The sequence below is a fragment of the Amblyomma americanum genome, chromosome 2 (assembly GCF_052857255.1).
Source record: "Amblyomma americanum isolate KBUSLIRL-KWMA chromosome 2, ASM5285725v1, whole genome shotgun sequence".
Classification (NCBI taxonomy): domain Eukaryota; kingdom Metazoa; phylum Arthropoda; class Arachnida; order Ixodida; family Ixodidae; genus Amblyomma; species Amblyomma americanum.
In genome coordinates, this window is record NC_135498.1 from 96,366,183 (window position 1) to 96,387,858 (window position 21,676).

The following is a 21,676-nucleotide window of genomic DNA, read 5'->3' on the forward strand; positions in this document are numbered from 1 at the left end:
ACTACTACGACGCGAAATCCAGGAACATGTGGTTAGCAGCTGTCGCTGTACGAAGCCAATAATTGACACCGGTGTTGCACTTTTCTGAGGGCTGGAAGGTTTTATAATAGTAGTGGTAGCCTATACACAAACCATATCAGCAGCAGTGCCAGCCATTCACTAGGGATTCCAACAGCAGATCGTGACAGGATCTCAGGTCCTACCCACTCGAGCTCCACAGCCTCGTTGTAGCTGAGTACGATATGAGCAAGGTTTATTTGCCTACAATATTAACATCAGGCGCCATGAAAATGGAATGAGTAGAAGAGAAGAGCAGACAGCAATATCAGAGATGTGGAGGAAACAAGTAACTGAGGATCACCGCCGGTCAAGACATGTAGCTTCTATGGAGAGGAAACGTCCAAGTGATGTACTCTTTCTGTGAACGTGTTTTCAACGTCCAAGCAACTGGCTTCAAATCGACTGCCATGATTGCCTTTTCTACAGCCCAGCCAGTTCCACGCACCGGTAAATGTGAGTGCGCCTGGGTAAACCCTTATTAACAAGAATTGACAACAAGCAGGAACTCTCGAACAACAGAAACAAAATCTCCAGCTAATGGATACCCTTGCGGGACTTTTTTTTAAAGAAGCTTGGCCGAGAGAGAAGCGAACATTCAGCTGTGCTATAGTGGTTACGGCTACCGCGAGGCACAGACGTAGGGCGTGGTTGGTTTCCAGCCTGTTTGGAAGTTTAGAATAAGGAGTTCAACAGGTCGTTGGCATTGCATGTTTTATATTGTGACATAGTCCACACAGATACAATATGCGCTATCTTTGAGCTATTTATTGATTTTTGGAGATTATTTTTTGGAGTGCACAAACCGAAGTGAAATAATTGCTGAACAACAGACCAGCAGATGATAAATCATTTCGCCGTTATAATAAACAGGAGAATAATGACATATCAGATATTAACTAGAACCATCAGATCTTTAACGAAAAACCCAAGTGGGGGCAACAAAGAAACGCTAATTTGACAACATCAAATGATTTTAGTGCTAGCCAAAAACATTAGCACCTGCTGTTTTCCCAGTCTTATATCTCTAAATAAAATTGAATAGCGTATACGCGATACTTTAGCGCAAATCAACTCACCAACGGCTTTTTCAAAGTGGCAGTGTCTTCCTTCTGTCATAGAATCATAGAAGCTGGGTTCGTCACAAGAGAGCGGCAATACTGGGAAATCAGGCACCATCGGCTTGAACGTATTCCAAGCTAAGCACTCGCGGTAAAAGCCGCTTTGCACATAAATATTATCCAATATTTGTAAATGATTTTTACATTCCACCTGGAAAAAAGAGTGTGAGAAGAGTTTTTAATTACCATGCAAGCCTTTACCAAAATATAGCCGTTGCCCGCCACTTATCTACGGATATTCAGCAGTGCTTATTATATAAGTTACAGTGCCTAAACACAGCAGACAAAAATTACAGCAAAAATACAGTACTTGTGTACAGACTTTCTTATTCCGTATATCAACTGGCAAAGGAAAAAAGCTCTTTTACAGCACAGAGAAAAAAATATTCATGCTTCTGAAGCATGAACTCCATGGCGCCATGTCTCAGATTTGATAGATGACAAAAAAAATGGCTGCGGCTCAGCTCAGTTTACTCTGGTTATGCGCGCGAAAGCTTTGGTAGTGAGTGCGCCCACCCTGCCACCCTGGCAGGTGGCAGTTCAATTAGTGGTTGACCGCGAGAGGTTGCTAACCAGTTCAACGCTGTGGCCTATTGCTGCAGCACCACGTGTCTGCCACAAAGTTGTCAGCGCTAACAGATGCAGCCCACATCTCTTTCTCACCACCGCCACGTACCTCAAAGCGCGATTGAGGCGTCCACTTTCTGAGGGAGCCAGTTATGCGCCCTTCCTTTCCTAAAAATAATCGTATTCTAGAACGTTGTCAACGCCAACGCCAATGAACACAATGAGCGCCCACGGCCCAGAGCTTTGGTGCCGCGTTTCTGTAACAAATTTGCCAATGACACGCATGCCGCGCACATCTGTCACTACCGCCCCGTAACTTAAAGCGCGATTGAGGAGTCTACTGTCCCAGAGGGCTAATTATGCGCCTTTCCTTTTCTTTCGAAGCTCCCGCTCTCCATACGTTTCTGCTGCCCGTTGAGTGCGTTTACGCTCCCTATTAATTACTAAATCCCTCGTACGGTTGGAAATGCCGACGATAAGACTCGGCCCGACGTCTGCGATTACCTACTCTCGAGAATGTCGGATCCGGCTGATTTGCTTCGCCGATAGTAAGACACTGGATAGGCAGCGCGCAGCGGGCGCGGCGACGGCGGAGCGCACGGCCGCAGCTGCTGCGAGTGATGTGGTACGCCACGTGGACACTGACGAGGCTCCACACGCCCTGTTCAAGGCCCTTCGTGCAGACACACCGCGATCGGCGCCCTTGGCTATTAAAACTTTCCATTTAAATATTGCTGGTGGTTTTGCAATGCTAAGCAGGAAATACTGCGCTAAAATGGAATTTCAATGAAAGTAAATGGCGCAATATCTGTCTCACGTCACGGAAGAGACCTGAAACACGCCGTAAGAGAAGGGTTAAAGGAAAGAGTGAAAGAAAGGTGCCACATGAAGGGCTCCGTAAAAATATCGACCACCTGAAATCTTTAATGTGCGCTGACATTGCACAGCACATGGGAGCCTTTTGCGTTTCGCCTCCATCGAAACGCGGCTGCCGCGGTGAGGTTCGAACCCGAGAATAGGGCGCAAGTCAGTCGAGATAATTTCAGGGAATGCGATGGAATGCCACACTGGGGCTCCTATGGGCGTAAAAAGAAGGATGAAATTACATTACGCGAGAGAATGTGTTTAGAAAAAAAAAATATGCCGCCATCATCTGGAAGAAGTAACGAGAGTTAGCTATTTGGTGGCGCCATCTATCGTCAATGAGATGTACTACCATCTGAATTTTTTTATTTTTAATTGATTTTGGGGGAAAGGAAATATCGCAGAATCTGTCTCATATATCGTTGGACACCTGAACAGCGCCGTATGGGAAGGAATAAGGGAGGGAGTGAAAGAGGAAAGGAAGAAATAGGTGCCGTAGTGGAGGGCTCTGGAATAATTTCGACCACATGGGGATCTTTACCGTGCACTGACATCGCACAGCACACAATCGCCTTAGCGTTTTTCCTCCTTAAAAACGCAGCCGCCGCGGTTGGGTTCGAACCCGGGAACTTAGGCTACTTTTCCATACCTCAGGGCGAGCGGGTGCCTACCGCGTTGAGGTCGGATATTCTTGGCCAATTTACGCCGAATATTTTTCTGGCTTCAAAAGAGTTTTGGGGGGTCATTTTTCCTTACCTCAAGGCAGTAGGGGCCCGGTCACCATAAGGTATGAAATTGTGAGCTGCCGAGTGCTGACGTCATGGCCGCCATGTTAAGTGATTAGGCGGTATTGGTGCATGACATGTCTACTCATCGAGCCCATTACGAATATGCCATTAGATTAGTTAATCATTAGTTATTAGTGTCTAACGTACTTTACTAATCTAGAGGATTCCAAATATGTAAATCTGTTTATGATAATCACATTAAGTAGTTGGTTATAAGCAATTAAAGATAGTTACGCGACTTGTTAATTATGACGTCCGAAAAGCAGTGACGTCTCCAATAAATCACCAAATCGATATACTAATGACGCCACCAATAAACTGCCGTTTGGGTTGTTATATAGATTCACTATGGGGGCCACCATATTGAGTTCCTCGGACTTAGTTCCTCGAACTTAGAAAATCTCATGCCGGAAGGAGCTATTAGCAGACTCCAAGAAATCGAGAAACGTGATAGGATAAGGGCTAATGCTCTTAAAAAAGGCGACTTTTTAGTGCGCAATCATTTATAGTGACCATACCCCGCATTTGGGCGTTGTCTGTCTGTCTGTCTGTCTGTCTGTCTGTCTGTCTGTCTGTCTGTCTGTCTGTCTGTCTGTCTGTCTGTCTGTCTGTCTGTCTGTCTGTCTGTCTGTCTGTCTGTCTGTCTGTCTGTCTGTCTGTCTGTCTGTCTGTCTGTCTGTCTGTCTGTCTGTCTGTCTGTCTGTCTGTCTGTCTGTCTGTCTGTCTGTCTGTCTGTCTGTCTGTCTGTCTGTCTGTCTGTCTGTCTGTCTGTCTGTCTGTCTGTCTGTCTGTCTGTCTGTCTGTCTGTCTGTCTGTCTGTCTGTCTGTCTGTCTGTCTGTCTGTCTGTCTGTCTGTCTGTCTGTCTGTCTGTCTGTCTGTCTGTCTGTCTGTCTGTCTGTCTGTCTGTCTGTCTGTCTGTCTGTCTGTCTGTCTGTCTGTCTGTCTGTCTGTCTGTCTGTCTCTGCTTGGCTGAAGCCGGTTTTGTTGCAGGCTGCTCACCTGTCCACCGTGGAAGGCGGCAGCCCATTCGTCGCGAGAGGCTGATCGGGAAGAGAAAGCTGGATCGCTACCCATCCGAAGTACCAGCGATGGCAACGCCTGCTATAGCGCCTGCCTTGTGCCACTGCGCCACTGCTCACCTGCCCGCCGGGTCGCTTACTTGCCAAGTTGTAGCTGGCGGTCACGTGAGCAGTGGCGCAGAAGCACAAAGCAAGCGCCATGGCAAGTGTTGCCATGTCCTGTTTTCACTTATGCCTGAAAGAAGACACGAAAATAACCAACTTAACCTAGCGGAGCAGCGCAGCACCAAAGCGTATCATGCTGGGACAGATATCCGCATTTGCATAATTACCCAAATTAAAGACCTCTAGCTAACAATTGCGGCAGGTTTGCAAAGGACTTAAATCTGCATTTTCATATAATTATTTTATTTATTTATTTATACATACTGCTAATCCCATTAGGGATTGTTGCAGGAGGGCAAAATAGGGTTAGTAATAACAGTTCAAAAAATACATCATTTTGGAGAATATCGTAAAATAGACAACTAAAAGTAAGGGTAAAGCAAAGGCACTGGAATTAACTATGGAAATACAACCAAAGATACAACAACACTGAACAGTACAACTAACTGTATCTTAACCATATCGAAATAGGCAAATTAATCTCACAATAGGCGTCATGACAGAAGTTACATCGCAATAGTTCCGAAAACAATACTGGTAGTTCTGGTAGTTTGTGTATGCCTGAACAAACTTAACATTAAAAAGGCACACAGTATAGGAAGCAATAATAGCAACACAGAAAACACACACACAAAAATATTTGCGAAGTAAGTACCGAGCTCTTGACAGCAGCGCTGAACTTTCCTAACGATGAGCTGCAAGTTAATTAACGGTTTAGACTGTTCCATTCACCAGTGGCAAACGAAAAAAGATGAGTATTTGCAGCAGTCAGTATGGAAAGGGTACTCGTTAAGTGTATTATAATGTTTGTGACACGTCGATCTTGCTTTAGAAAAGGAAATATATTTAGTAACGTCAAGTTCATTTGTCACATTATGTCACATTATTTGAGAAAATCCTGGATTCTTTTTCCTTGGCTTTTTGCGCTTTCTCCCAGAGTCACCTACACATTCCGTACTAGGTCAAAGGCGGTTATTCGATCTTCCTGAAAGCGAATGGACAACAACCTCTCCGCAATACAACTGACTTCCACAGACGCGGTCTGCTTTTCTCACTTCAGCTTTGCAAGCTGGAAGCTGTGTTGCAGTAAAAGAAAAACAACGTAGTTCACCTGAATTACATGAATAAAAAGCCCGTAGGGCAACAATGCAATCCTTTATTGGCGTTGTTAATTTTGGGCATCAGCCGGAAACTTCACCTTACTATCAGGAACATTGTAAGACATCCCTACACATTGGGCATGGTGAGCACAACGTCCGCAATTTTTTGCTTATCCTCTCCGAGCAGAGCTTTTTGTATAATAATTTTCCAGGTGTGAGCGGACTTGATTTCGGTTTATTAGGTCATAGCGGAGCGAAGATTCGTTGTCCCAAGTTTACTGTTCATTCGCCATTAGAAAGTTTCGGCATGTTTTAGTTTGAGGTTCGGGTCGAGTTCAAGCATCGGCCTGCTTGTTTATTTGGAACGATGCTCGCTCAAGTGCCAAGAATGCGCCCTGCAAGCGCATGCTGCTTAAATCAGATCAATTCCATCACTACGGCTGCGAAGTTTGCCCCACGGACGATTCTGACGGATTCGACGCTGCTTGCCACGAACATTGTGCTGCCTTGTCGGTGGGTGTGGTAGACTGGCGGCTACAAATACCGGCTGGCGTCACAGCGACATCGGGGCGTGGAACCGGCGAAGTGTCGGTGCTGCGATTCACACGTTTACTTCTGCTGACGCAGGCCTTCCTGTTAACTAGGCATGACAGTGGCTGCCTGGACGCTTCATTCCCGAAGAAAAGTGGATTCCATCACTACGGCTGCGAAGTTTGCCCCACGGACGATTCTGACGGATTCGACGCTGCTTGCCACGAACATTGTGCTGCCTTGTCGGTGGGTGTGGTAGACTGGCGGCTACAAATACCGGCTGGCGTCACAGCGACATCGGGGCGTGGAACCGGCGAAATGTCGGTGCTGCGATTCACACGTTTACTTCTGCTGACGCAGGCCTTCCTGTTAACTAGGCATGACAGTGGCTGCCTGGACGCTTCATTCCCGAAGAAAAGTGGATTCCATCACTACGGCTGCGAAGTTTGCCCCACGGACGATTCTGACGGATTCGACGCTGCTTGCCACGAACATTGTGCTGCCTTGTCGGTGGGTGTGGTAGACTGGCGGCTACAAATACCGGCTGGCGTCACAGCGACATCGGGGCGTGGAACCGGCGAAGTGTCGGTGCTGCGATTCACACGTTTACTTCTGCTGACGCAGGCCTTCCTGTTAACTAGGCATGACAGTGGCTGCCTGGACGCTTCATTCCCGAAGAAAAGTGGATTCCATCACTACGGCTGCGAAGTTTGCCCCACGGACGATTCTGACGGATTCGACGCTGCTTGCCACGAACATTGTGCTGCCTTGTCGGTGGGTGTGGTAGACTGGCGGCTACAAATACCGGCTGGCGTCACAGCGACATCGGGGCGTGGAACCGGCGAAATGTCGGTGCTGCGATTCACACGTTTACTTCTGCTGACGCAGGCCTTCCTGTTAACTAGGCATGACAGTGGCTGCCTGGACGCTTCATTCCCGAAGAAAAGTGGATTCCATCACTACGGCTGCGAAGTTTGCCCCACGGACGATTCTGACGGATTCGACGCTGCTTGCCACGAACATTGTGCTGCCTTGTCGGTGGGTGTGGTAGACTGGCGGCTACAAATACCGGCTGGCGTCACAGCGACATCGGGGCGTGGAACCGGCGAAATGTCGGTGCTGCGATTCACACGTTTACTTCTGCTGACGCAGGCCTTCCTGTTAACTAGGCATGACAGTGTCTGCCTGGACGCTTCATTCCCGAAGAAAAGTGGATTCCATCACGACGGCTGCGAAGTTTGCCCCACGGACGATTCTGACGGATTCGACGCTGCTTGCCACGAACATTGTGCTGCCTTGTCGGTGGGTGTGGTAGACTGGCGGCTACAAATACCGGCTGGCGTCACAGCGACATCGGGGCGTGGAACCGGCGAAATGTCGGTGCTGCGATTCACACGTTTACTTCTGCTGACGCAGGCCTTCCTGTTAACTAGGCATGACAGTGGCTGCCTGGACGCTTCATTCCCGAAGAAAAGTGGATTCCATCACTACGGCTGCGAAGTTTGCCCCACGGACGATTCTGACGGATTCGACGCTGCTTGCCACGAACATTGTGCTGCCTTGTCGGTGGGTGTGGTAGACTGGCGGCTACAAATACCGGCTGGCGTCACAGCGACATCGGGGCGTGGAACCGGCGAAGTGTCGGTGCTGCGATTCACACGTTTACTTCTGCTGACGCAGGCCTTCCTGTTAACTAGGCATGACAGTGGCTGCCTGGACGCTTCATTCCCGAAGAAAAGTGGATTCCATCACTACGGCTGCGAAGTTTGCCCCACGGACGATTCTGACGGATTCGACGCTGCTTGCCACGAACATTGTGCTGCCTTGTCGGTGGGTGTGGTAGACTGGCGGCTACAAATACCGGCTGGCGTCACAGCGACATCGGGGCGTGGAACCGGCGAAGTGTCGGTGCTGCGATTCACACGTTTACTTCTGCTGACGCAGGCCTTCCTGTTAACTAGGCATGACAGTGGCTGCCTGGACGCTTCATTCCCGAAGAAAAGTGGATTCCATCACTACGGCTGCGAAGTTTGCCCCACGGACGATTCTGACGGATTCGACGCTGCTTGCCACGAACATTGTGCTGCCTTGTCGGTGGGTGTGGTAGACTGGCGGCTACAAATACCGGCTGGCGTCACAGCGACATCGGGGCGTGGAACCGGCGAAATGTCGGTGCTGCGATTCACACGTTTACTTCTGCTGACGCAGGCCTTCCTGTTAACTAGGCATGACAGTGGCTGCCTGGACGCTTCATTCCCGAAGAAAAGTGGATTCCATCACTACGGCTGCGAAGTTTGCCCCACGGACGATTCTGACGGATTCGACGCTGCTTGCCACGAACATTGTGCTGCCTTGTCGGTGGGTGTGGTAGACTGGCGGCTACAAATACCGGCTGGCGTCACAGCGACATCGGGGCGTGGAACCGGCGAAATGTCGGTGCTGCGATTCACACGTTTACTTCTGCTGACGCAGGCCTTCCTGTTAACTAGGCATGACAGTGGCTGCCTGGACGCTTCATTCCCGAAGAAAAGTGGATTCCATCACTACGGCTGCGAAGTTTGCCCCACGGACGATTCTGACGGATTCGACGCTGCTTGCCACGAACATTGTGCTGCCTTGTCGGTGGGTGTGGTAGACTGGCGGCTACAAATACCGGCTGGCGTCACAGCGACATCGGGGCGTGGAACCGGCGAAATGTCGGTGCTGCGATTCACACGTTTACTTCTGCTGACGCAGGCCTTCCTGTTAACTAGGCATGACAGTGGCTGCCTGGACGCTTCATTCCCGAAGAAAAGTGGATTCCATCACTACGGCTGCGAAGTTTGCCCCACGGACGATTCTGACGGATTCGACGCTGCTTGCCACGAACATTGTGCTGCCTTGTCGGTGGGTGTGGTAGACTGGCGGCTACAAATACCGGCTGGCGTCACAGCGACATCGGGGCGTGGAACCGGCGAAGTGTCGGTGCTGCGATTCACACGTTTACTTCTGCTGACGCAGGCCTTCCTGTTAACTAGGCATGACAGTGGCTGCCTGGACGCTTCATTCCCGAAGAAAAGTGGATTCCATCACTACGGCTGCGAAGTTTGCCCCACGGACGATTCTGACGGATTCGACGCTGCTTGCCACGAACATTGTGCTGCCTTGTCGGTGGGTGTGGTAGACTGGCGGCTACAAATACCGGCTGGCGTCACAGCGACATCGGGGCGTGGAACCGGCGAAATGTCGGTGCTGCGATTCACACGTTTACTTCTGCTGACGCAGGCCTTCCTGTTAACTAGGCATGACAGTGGCTGCCTGGACGCTTCATTCCCGAAGAAAAGTGGATTCCATCACTACGGCTGCGAAGTTTGCCCCACGGACGATTCTGACGGATTCGACGCTGCTTGCCACGAACATTGTGCTGCCTTGTCGGTGGGTGTGGTAGACTGGCGGCTACAAATACCGGCTGGCGTCACAGCGACATCGGGGCGTGGAACCGGCGAAATGTCGGTGCTGCGATTCACACGTTTACTTCTGCTGACGCAGGCCTTCCTGTTAACTAGGCATGACAGTGGCTGCCTGGACGCTTCATTCCCGAAGAAAAGTGGATTCCATCACTACGGCTGCGAAGTTTGCCCCACGGACGATTCTGACGGATTCGACGCTGCTTGCCACGAACATTGTGCTGCCTTGTCGGTGGGTGTGGTAGACTGGCGGCTACAAATACCGGCTGGCGTCACAGCGACATCGGGGCGTGGAACCGGCGAAGTGTCGGTGCTGCGATTCACACGTTTACTTCTGTTGACGCAGGTTGGTCTACGTTCTGCAAAATTTAGTTTTTATTTTTTGCCGGTAACGCCCCACATGTTGTTTCGTTGCATGCATGGTTCTCACGTAGTTAGACATCATGTTAGACGCCGGTTCGTACTGTTGAGAAACGCTGCATTTTTCTTCTTGTTACTGCTGCTCTGTGGTGACGTGGAGCTAAATCCAGGCCCGACCCCCCAAGGCACGAGTAGTGAACTTGTTGCTGCCGTGAAGTGCCTACCACGAATTCTGGAAGTTCAAGAAAATATTCTTAAAGAATTGGGAGCTCTGCGAGAACACCAAGAAATAATTGAAAACAAAATCGGAACGTTATCTTCAAAAATTGAAGGTCTGCTTGAACAGCCAGCCAACGCTGAAAAGGATGAGTTTAAATCCCAACATAGCCAGCTGACAAGTGCTGTAAATGCGGTGCTAGCAAAACAAGATGACATGGAAAACCGGTCCCGTAGAAATAACTTGCTCTTTTTTGGTGCTTCAGATACGGACAAAGAATCATGGAATGATTCGGAGGCTAAGGTCATATCAATCTGCGACGAAAAACTGGGTGTTAAAATTGATCCCGCTGCAATTGAGAGGGCGCATAGAATAGGCAGGTATGATGAAAACAAAAAGAGTCCAATCATTGTTAAATTTAACTTATTTAAGGACAAACAGCGGGTTCTTTCTGTTGCATCTAAGTTTAAGGATACCGGTTACTCAGTGAGTGAAGACTACTCGCCCAGTGTGCGTCAGTTAAGGAGCAGGTTAAGTGCGTATGCCCGAGGTCTAAACGCTAAGTATGCGTTAAAGTACGATAAACTAATAATCAATGGGAAAGCATACATTTTTGACAGCGCTACTGATTCTGTTCGTGAAATTGTGCAATAGCAGTCATGTACCCCTCCCCGTCATAATAGGCACTCTATGAGCCAGCTATCTTTTCTTATCGTGAATTGTCGGAGTGTTAGGAACAAGACTGCTGATTTTGCCAGTTTAGTAGGGGTAACACAGGCTCATGTTGTTATTGGAACTGAGTCTTGGCTTGACCACAATATAACAAGCTCTGAAGTTTTTCCCTCGTGTTATGTAGCATATCGAAAGGATCGAGACGCGCATGGCGGTGGAGTGTTTATTCTTGTACGCGACGACATCCAAAGTGTACCAATCAGCGATGTTCATGATGGTGCAGAATCTGTATGGTGCAAAATAATTTTGTCAAATGGGGAGAGCCTTGCCGTGGGATCATTCTACAGGCCACCTAGTTCAAACAACCCGGAAATATTTCACAGGGTATCGAGATCGCTGTCAAGCTTATCATCAGATATGATTATTCTGGGAGGCGATTTTAACATGCCTGATGTCGTATGGAACAACCGGCTTCCTGTCGAACAAAGTAGATCAGCGCTACACTCAGCCTTTTATGAAATGATCCGCAACGATGGGCTCTTTCAATTTGTGGATTTTCCGACTCGCTTATGCACAACTGGTGCAAATGTCTTAGATTTGCTTTTTAGCAATCAAAATGGTACAGTTGAATCTGTTACAGTGGCACCGGGAATAAGTGACCATGAAGCTGTTGCCGCCACTGTTTTTTGCAAGAAACCCGAATTTCAAAAAGGGCGTTCAAGAAAAATATTTCTGTACGAGAGAGGGAACTACGATGCTGTAAAAAATGCTTTAGTAAATTACTTTGCTTTGTTTCTCAGTTATAGCGTAACGTGTGACGTGGATGGCTTGTGGATCGCATTTAAGGACAAGCTTCTCTACTTGATTACATCGTACGTTCCTTCTAAGACTGTATCAGGGAAACTACGCGCTGACAAACCTTGGATTTCAAGGGAATTACGTAGATCCATTAGAAGAAAGGCCACACTGTATAAGAAATATCGTAAAACTAAGAGCCCCTCCTTATTCACAAAACTGAAGTTATTGACGTGTTCGCTTAAGACAGAACTGAAAAGTGCTAAGCGTCTTTACCTCTCGTCTTTATCGGAAAAGATAAGGGTTAATCCAAAACAAGTGTGGAAGCATATCAAAAATACTAAAAAAGATAACATTGGAATTCCGTCTTTGGTGCACAATAACAGCGTTGTGGCAGACGACTTGAGTAAAGCTGAAATTTTTAATGCGTATTTTCACTCAGTATTTGTCAGTGATCAAGCAGATCTCAATTTAGTCACGCAAAATTTCACACACTTGCCGGAAATGGAAGATGTAATGATAACTGAGACGGGTGTGATGACGCTGCTGTCTAATCTAAATTCCCATTCTGCCCACGGCCCAGACGGTATATCTAATCATATTTTGAAGCTATGTGCAATAGAAATAGCTCCATTTTTGGTCGCAATATTCAATAAATCCCTGGATTATAAAAAACTCCCAAACGACTGGAAGCTTGCAAATGTAACGCCAATACATAAAGATGGTGATCGCGCAAATATATGCAATTACAGACCGGTGTCCCTCACCTCTGTTTCTTGTAAAACACTGGAGCATATAATATATTCTGGTCTTATGAAGCACCTTAATGGTCATGATTTCTTCACTACCGCTCAACATGGTTTCCGTTCGGGCCTATCGTGTACAACTCAGCTCACCGAGTTCATCCATGATGTTGCGGAAGGTATAGATAGGGGTGTTCAAATAGACGCAGTTTTTCTTGATTTCCGCAAGGCTTTTGACGTGGTTTCGCATTCTCTACTCTTAACAAAGTTATCGTATTTAGGTATACCTTCTAGACTTCTTGGATGGATTCAAGATTATTTGTATGCACGGCGACAACGGGTACTTATTAACGGTGTCACTTCGCAGTCTGTTCAGGTTTTATCGGGTGTGCCGCAAGGCTCAGTACTTGGGCCTTTGTTGTTTCTTGTTTTTGTAAATGATTTGCCGAGTGAACTGTGCTCCCGTGTTAGGCTGTACGCTGATGACTGTGTTCTTTACCGTTCTGTCACGTGCGCAAATGATACCATTCTGTTGCAGTCTGACCTTGACAAGGTATGTGCGTGGTGTGACAAATGGAAGATGACTCTCAACACCAGTAAATGTTACCTCATGCAGTTCACAAACAAAAAAAGAAGATATGGGGCAACTATAATCTAAATCAATCTGTTCTACAGACAAAGGACAGAGTAAAGTATCTCGGTATCACATTTACAGCGAAGTTGGATTGGACCGCACACGTCGACGCGATAACTGCCAGGGCTTCCTGCGTTCTCAACCTTTTTAAAAGAAACTTTAAACATACGACTCCACGCCTAAAAGAAACATTGGACTTTACGAATGTCAGGCCAATTCTCGAATATGGATGCGTATGTTGGGACCCGTTCACAAATATTTTAAACGACAAGCTAGAACGAGTTCAGAAGCGGGCAGCAAGGTTCGTAACTGGGAATTACAACTTTAAGGTTAGAGGTTCTGAACTTCGGGAAGCTCTTGGTTGGAAGTTATTATCCCACCGAAGAAAAGTTTTTAGAATAAAGTTTTTGTACGACATTTACAATAATAAACAGGAATTAATAAAAGCCTCTATTTAAGGCAACCTCACTACGTTTCGAGTAGAAGGGACAATACCATGAAAATTAGAGTGTATAACTGCCGGATCAATACATTTAAATATTCATTTTTTCCCAACACAATAAGTGACTGGAATCTGCTGCCTAATGAAGTGTTTGAGAGCGAGAATTTCCAGGCAGCAATTGACCTTGCAATATTCTGATTATGCTGCTGTCAGTGTTGGTTCTGTGTCTCGGGTGCAATCAGAATGCTTTTATCTTTTTGGAAGTTCTTATCATTTTTCTGTAACTTTTATTTCTGTTTTGTTCTCTTGTGCTTTATTGAATTTTACTGTTAATGTACTTACCCCCCCCCCCCCCCCCTACAATAATGCCTCTCAAGGCGCTGTAGGTACCTTGAATAAATAAATAAATAAATAAATAAATAAATTATCTAACCTTGAGCAGCTCTAATTCTGAAAGCCCCTGATTGGCCATCGTGCTCGCTGCTGGTATTCAGAATAACTGCAACAAGAAACACAAGTCCAGAGGTTTACCATCAAACAAAAGAAATTCATAAACAAAAATCAGCGAGGATTCAGCAGTCAACTCTTTATGTGCAAACACCTGCACATGATTCTCGTTCTACAAAAAGTTGGGTGGCACTCTCCATCCACAGAGTGGCGCACGCTTTAAAGTATACTTGTATTAAGTTTTTTTTTTACAGACTTCAGCTGCATTCGTACCTACAGCAGGAGGGTGAGGTGTACATAAAAAATGAAAGGTAAGTAAACAGTACAATCAAACGCCAACCAAATGCGAATATTCGAACAAAGCAAGAAATTTACTTATAATGCAGTGAGGCCAATCAAATGAGTGAATATAAGTGGCAATGGCATCAATAAACTCGTTCAAAGGCAGAGAGCGGAATGGGCCAGGGAGCATATTCCAATTAAGTCTCGATGGTACGAGAAAAAAGTTGTATTGAAGTGCAATGGCTGGAGCGTAATAAGGGACGAGGAACATCTTGTGGTCGTGAATTAAGCTTGAATAATATAAATTCTGCATAAAAGCCGATAATCAGCTGGTGTAGCACAATACAGTAATTTCAGAAGTTATAATTAGAGGCGTCATTTTAACGCAGTTAGTTGCAATGAAGGAAAGGCGGAACTTGGCGCATTATCGATGGGGCACTGATGAGAAATGAAGGGAACAATTTTTTTAACTGTTTCAATCTTAATATGTCTTAAGTTTTGAGGGTTTCATATAGCGCGGATGTAATCAAATACGGGATGGATTATCGATTTTTACATCAATACCTTTACTTTTCTTGTAGCTTCAGCTGAAAGAGATTTTTTTCAAAGAGTTTTAAAGCCTGAACAATGCGTCAAAATGGTAGCGCTTTCTCTAAATGTCAGTGTTGGACCATCACTGATGCCATGCGAGTGATCGGCCGGTGTTTGGTGAAATGCTGCTGTAGTACCTGGTGCATGTGCTCAAAATACTACTCTATACTCCTGATATGGATGACTGTTGTTATGATCAGAGGGAAGATGTATTTGTACTCGCAATGACTTCTTCTGGAACATGTGTATGGGAATAAAACAAGATGCCCACGTTAGGCCCCAGCTTCGTTCGGCCTGACTTCTTCCTCTGTCATCTTCAGGAAAGAGAATGTATTATTTCCTACTCTGGGCATATTTAACCATGACGCTGTTTAAAGCTATCCATTAACCATGTTCTGTATGCAGGCAGTGAAGTGATTATTGTACTTTTTTTCGATCCAACCCCATCTTTTTCTCCTCCCGTTTAAAAATCGCCGCTCTAGATTCTCGACGAGGTCCCCACACTGCGAAAGGCATATTTCGGTAGTACTGAAACTCGCCGCGATAGTAATTATTTGTCATACTATTTTGCCTCTTTTTTTTTGTCAGGGCTTCAAGCATACGTTTTGTGATTGAACGCGACAGATGTTCGTAGTTTGTACCCCTTGTGCTAGCGTGGGCAGATTGGTTTCTCGCTTCGTCAATTTAGACCCACAAATTGTCGCACTGAATATCAATGTCGTCATTGTATACTCCTTGAAAGTGTGTTCAGTGAAGAAAGAAGCGAACGTGAGCCCAATCGACTCGAGATGTATGTTCTCGGGGCTGTTTAGAATGACAGAACAAAAGTCGCAAGGAAAGATCACACGAGTGGGATTATAGTCTGAAATAGCACTAAAAACATTTTGCCCATTCTGTGAAGCACGTGGTGCATCAGAGACGTAGTTTGAATAGTCATTCTTGTTGGTTCAGCTGTAACATTTTTCAGGGTAAACGACTGAGTGCAACCGATCAACAAGTCAATATTTAGGTCATCAACGGCAGTGAAGGCGGATTTCCTGAGTTGTTGTGAGGAGAGCGTGCTTGACATTTGAGCCCTAAATTCCTTTGGACAGCTGTTAGATGCATGTTTCAGATTATCAATAATGATGCCATGCTTCAGGTGTATAAAAATAAATACAGTTATGTTTCCGCCAGGCATCTATATTAAAGGAAGAAATAGATGAGTTCGTTCTGAATAAATAGGGCAATGGCAACAACACGTCATACATCATAACGCTTACGCGAAAAGATAGCACTAGGGAATTACAATTGGTTCACGCTGATTAATCCTTGACTCTTTGTGTACGAGAACATCGTATCGGTACACATAATGCGAGCAGCAGGCAACTGACACATCAACAGTTCGCGTAGCACTCCGGATGATACTGAGCATTACGAATGCATCACCTTGACCAATCGATTTGCTTTCGATTTCAGAAAATGAATGAACCAATCTAGGATTGATCACTGATACCGTAGCAAAGTGATCGCACGATATGGACAAGGTTAGCGATGCGGTAGCATGCAGTACGGAGAAATTCCCCGTCTTTAGAATCACAGTTTTGTCTTGTGTGCACCATATTACCATTTGTTTTGTAGTCTTCTTTAAACCGTTTCCCAGTACTTCTTTGTTTGAGAGACACCATTGCTAGTTCACATAAACTGGGAAAATGTTTCCCAAACTCCGACGCGATGCATTTAGTTTCTGCTTACCGGCTCTTTTCGGCATTTTCTCTCGAAAGTTTACTCCGTCATTTATTTGTGAAATGTTCACCGATGGCACGGTTAACTACGCCGATGTCATTCTGCGTGATTTCAATATCTAGACAGGGCGAAATATGTTGCGACGCAGCAAAAACGTTTTCAGTCTACATTACAGGAATTCCGTTGAAGTCCAGATTTCTTCTCCTATACGCCTGCAAGCCAATCTCATCTTTTTCTTCTTGTGCTCCCCTTAGAACCATCTCCAGTCCTTGTAACTTTGTTTACTTTTATACTCTCTGCTTTTTTTTCTGACTAACTAGTTCGGTCTTCAGTTCCCCAAAACTTCAGCTATTGAATTATTTAGGCTTCCGCACATGCTCGGCCTAATCTTAATTTACATTTGTGAGGATCTTTTTCAGCTCTTTCTGCTTGGCTCCAAATTGCGGTGTCAAATCCAGGGTGCTTTCTCAAACACGTTTGTCGTCAATTTAGCCTTATCCCTGTTGTATCAACCACAGACAAAGCAATCGAAGAAACGAAATATATCTAAATGTAACACCAATACACAAATTCCTGATACGTACACTTACTTGCGAAGAGCCAAGCACGGAGTCAGTGCGAACCCAACGCTACGGTGTTTCTTATCCAGAACGATGGTCAACGCGTGCTGAACAGAGCCTTTTATAGCCTTCCGGTGACACGGATGTTTGCTTCGGTCACGCAGCCGCACGTGACTGCTAGTCGTCAAAGAACGGCTGTTCGCCCTCCGATAGTGGAGATGCAATGCGCCGGAATGACTCATATTTGGAATACGCAGCAAACCTGGACAGAGGCAAGGTGCGCGATGTTTTAATCATACTCTTAATACTCTTAATAATTTAATCATACTCTTTAATACCGGTTACCCACATTCGAGGTTCATGAGAGGAAGGTAATACAAAATATCCCAACATTACACTAAAACATAAAACACGAATCATGAGACGTTATAACAGGGATCATTTCGAGTTTTACTAATGTCTACACTACATTGAAATACTAGGAAAATGAAGCTAATGACACAGAAAGAAAAAATCTAGACCAATATTGCAATATGGCACATAGAGAACAACACGTTAGCTCTGAATAAAATATTCGTCAAGAGTTGTTTCAAAGGCTATCGTACCGGTAACGCGTGCAACATTAGTAACTAGTTGATTCTACAGCTGGGTCCCATTAACAAAGACGCCGAAACGAAAGATGTCCGTGGGCGCGCAGTAGGCATTGATGTTACATAATGATCGTAAAGTTAAATCATGGTTTAATAAAGCGCTAAGTTTAGCCGCAACATTCAAGATCGTACTCCGATATGGATTAATTCCCTCCGCAGTAACATATAGATTACCTTAAACTCTCGTTCTTCTCATTTCTAGCATATCAAATTGACATTGCTACAAGATTCCGCTCACAGAATGCCTGCCACTGACAATACGTTACGCGGGTGGCTGCCTTTATTCCCTAGGTTACCTTGCAGCACATAGTGCTGAGGATTCCGTGCAACTGAAACATACTCCAGTATTGCTCGACTAGTTGTTTGTTCTTCATGAGTCGGACTAAATACTCGACTAAGTGTTCTATAGACCGATAGCTTGACGTGCTTCAGTGCGTTTTGCAAGTTTTCTTTCAAAGAACATACCCTTTTAAAGCTGCTGATGTACCGATCCGACATGCCTGCACCAACTAATGTCATGGGCAATAGTTCCCAAAAATATTTTAAACTACTTATAGTTGTGAGCAAGTAGCTATGAATACAGTACTAGATCGAAAGATGATTGTTCTTCTTGCAATATGTTTGAAAGGGATTTGGCCATTATTTATTTGAATTATGTTTCTAACATCACTCACTGAACGCATAAAGACGCTGCTTAGTTCATACCTGGTGATCCATAGAAGTTAACGATCAATTAATTAGACAACTACCAGGAAAAGTTTGATTATGACAGGTCGAACCGCACTAGAGATTGCGTAATTGGTGTGCCGTAGTATGTGACCCCGAAAAAGGACTTAAGCTGGAATGCATCTTCAAAAAGAGCCCCGGGATCTATTTTTCCAATTATAAGGGCCCATTTAAGTGCTTTTAAGGCTACTTAAGGTGTTAGAAAAAAAATGAGAAAAATTTACAAATGCTTGTCTGGACTTTCAATTCTTTGCAAAATGTTGTGAACGACGTTATAGCTGAGCACTCACCACCACTTCTAAACGATGGATCACTTCTTCATCAGCGCCGAAATGCAGTTGACCCTAGGGTGTGAATGGAGTTACCGGAGAAGCTCACGAGCTATCAACTTACTACTGGCTCGTAATTAGGGACGAATGAGGTGAGAAGAAGAAACAATCGGAGGTTAAAACTTACTATGAACGAAATGCAACGCGCTGTCATCGACCATGTTTCGAGAAGGTGCCTACTTGCGTCGATGTGTAAATTACTACTGCCGTTTTTGACAATTTTATGGTAGCCTGGCTCCAGTAATGTATTTTCCGGAAAGTTGAACTAGCGGTTTCATAGGGTGTGAAACTTACATGTATTAAAAAATACCGGGTATACTAATGCGGTCGATAAAAAGGTGCTTTTTTCTTTATAACTTTACTTTGCTTCAAATAAAGTTTCATCAATAATTCTTCCTTAACTGCGTTTCTACCCCGCAAGAAGCCGAAAAATAGCGATGATATTATTACGGAATAGAAGACGACAAAGTGGGCGGTGGCGCGGCTCCGAGCGCTTGCGATAGGCCCACCGCCATTAAATCATTCCATCGCCATCTGTCATGTGGTACTCAAGTAACACTTGTTGCGGGGCTAGTTGGTGCATAGTTCTGCGTACAAATGTTAGCGCCAAAATAAGAGACAATCACAAGAAAGGTGGACAAGACCTGTGGTCCTGTCTTTACCTGCTTGCCGTCACGTAACATCTCGTGGGAGATGCGGAGTTCATCCCCATCCTGGTCCTCGAGCTTTGGCGTCCTGCGTGTACCGTGGTCGTCGGTCGCGTGCTCCTGTCCGGACTGCCCGACTGTGCCTTAGCCCACGAAAGCAGAAACGACCACGCCGTTCACCCCAGCCCCGTCCTTAGCCTCATCCTAAGCCCCGACCAGAAGACACGACGACATGACGACGCCGCCGCAACTCAAACCTATGCCCTACCGACCATAGAAGCCGCCAACATATTCGAACACATCCCCTGCCCATGCCGTTCGGTGTGTTCATGGGCCTCGGCCTTCGGCTCAAGGTGACCTAGCTACGGCCCGGAAGCTTCGTGGACCAGCGCTCAACTGATAATACTATGCTCATCTCTTTCATCGTGACGGCAAGCCCTGCATCTTCTTCTCTTCTGTGTTCATCCCTCCTGTAACGCTCATCGTCACGTCCTGCGTTTCATCATCACGGCCACTCTTCGAGTTCACGTGATCGGGGCGATCGCTCGGCAGCCCCATGCAGTGTCACGGCAGGTGTCACCAACTAGAAGAGGACAATGTGGGCAGTGGCGCGGCATGGAGCGCTCCCACTAGGGACACCGGCATTAAATCATGCCATCGCCATCTGTCATGTAGTGCTGTCTTCACCTGCTTGCCGTCACTTAGCAATGTAAAAAAAACACTTAGAACATCCGCTATTTTGATCTGCAAGGAAACAGTGGGAAATGCATAAGGCATGCATAACAAACTATTATACGTCGCGGAAGTTTCCTGCAATCTAAGGTTTAATTTCTCGCACATCTTGACAAAGCTTCCTGGAGTGAAACATGTTGAAATAGTTACCTGATAAAGAAGGTAAGAAATCCCTTCATGCAATTTGAGAGCATAAAATAAAAGTCGAGGAATGCTCTCATTCCAGTATGAGGATATGTAAGTGATTGAGCAGGGGCGTGCCGTTATTTCAGGTGTAGAAAAAAAGTTAACAGCGAAACAGAGGTCAATAGCTTTGAGACAATGAGTTAAAAGCGTTCTCTACAAAGCGTTGTAGCACATATGCCACTTGAGTTTTCGATGCCCCAGAAAACTTTTCAGTCAAATATAAGTGTGCGCTTAGACTTTGGATTTTCAAGGTTCCCACCTTGGCTTTTAGGGGTTCGCGAGCCGCGACCGGCAGGGCGGAGCACAAGGAAAGCTAAAGAAACAGAGGGCGGATTTATTTTGAGGCAAGCAGAACACTTTTCAACCGCGGTGCCAAGCACCTGGGCAGACGCTAGCGTTTCCGCACAGTAGTCAGTACGGACCTACTTAATAGAAGAAACTCAGTGCAGCCAGAAAAGCAAGAGGCAGAAATGCGAGACCATAGAAAATGTCCCCCAAAAGGAAAGCGAAATAAATCACGCTTTCGCGAGTAATCACGAAGCAAATGCTGCTAGGCAGGCCAATGCGCTATGAGCAGGTTGTCCACACTCCAACGACAAAAACTCCCTCAGGCACTTACCGCGCGATCTTATCATGAAGTGTTGTCCCAACTGGCACCGTGTGAGCATCTGTCTGAAAGGTAAGCATAGCTGAGCTATATGTGGATGTTCAAAGCAGCGCAAGGCTTCTTGCTGAGAATATTCGAGAAAGAGAGAATAAACATTTATTTGTAAAAAAAGAGACCGAAGCAGACTGTCGGCGGGGTCCTCAGTCCAATACTCGAGTGGCTTCTGTCGACGCTTTGGCGATGGCCACTAGCGCCTCTTGGTCTTCTAGGGTGCCGCGGGCCAGCGTCACCTCCAGCGCTGAGTTGTGGTGCTTTATTTGGTTGGGTTTAACTGAGCATGTTTATGCATTGTGCATTAATGTGGGAATATCACCACACCAAGGACATATATCTGCGTATAATGTTGGGCGAATGCGGTGCAGGTAGTGATGATTGGGGAAAGAGAGTTTTTCGATGCGTCTTAGGTGGTAGAATCCACCGCGGAAAGTTTCCCATGTTTCGGTGGGTAGAGAGGCCTATTTAGGCTGAGGTTCTCTAGGCCGTTGTAAAAATAAGGAACCCCGGGGGGTGCGTAACTTTCCAGTCAGCTCGCCGGCACGGCGCCAAAGTAAACATAGCCACGCGCGGCGTCGATTTCTATAGAATGTCTGAGTAGTTTCTACTCATAGTCGA

General features: G+C 46.1%; 2 protein-coding genes across 6 annotated transcripts in view; one reads left to right on the forward strand and one right to left on the reverse strand.

Annotated features, from left to right (window-relative positions):
* The window catches only part of LOC144121645 (caspase-3-like), a 37,369-nt gene extending 20,155 nt beyond the window's left edge, over window positions 1-17,214 (reverse strand). For 3 of the 4 annotated variants that reach the window (XM_077654964.1, XM_077654963.1, XM_077654961.1), the window contains exons 1-3: window positions 17,152-17,214; window positions 13,956-14,021; window positions 1,137-1,329 (exon numbers count right to left, since the gene is read on the reverse strand). In XM_077654964.1, coding sequence (XP_077511090.1) covers window positions 1,137-1,329; window positions 13,956-13,994 — 232 coding nt within the window. In that variant the 5' untranslated portion in view covers window positions 13,995-14,021; window positions 17,152-17,214. The remainder of the gene's footprint in view (window positions 1-1,136; window positions 1,330-13,955; window positions 14,022-17,151) is intronic. The other variant, XM_077654962.1, reaches the window with a different exon arrangement.
* A 72-nt stretch (window positions 17,215-17,286) lies between these two features.
* Window positions 17,287-21,676, forward strand: part of LOC144118837 (uncharacterized) — a 79,851-nt gene continuing 75,461 nt past the window's right edge. For both annotated transcript variants that reach the window (XM_077651637.1, XM_077651638.1), the window contains exon 1: window positions 17,287-17,404. In XM_077651637.1, coding sequence (XP_077507763.1) covers window positions 17,351-17,404 — 54 coding nt within the window. In that variant the 5' untranslated portion in view covers window positions 17,287-17,350. The remainder of the gene's footprint in view (window positions 17,405-21,676) is intronic.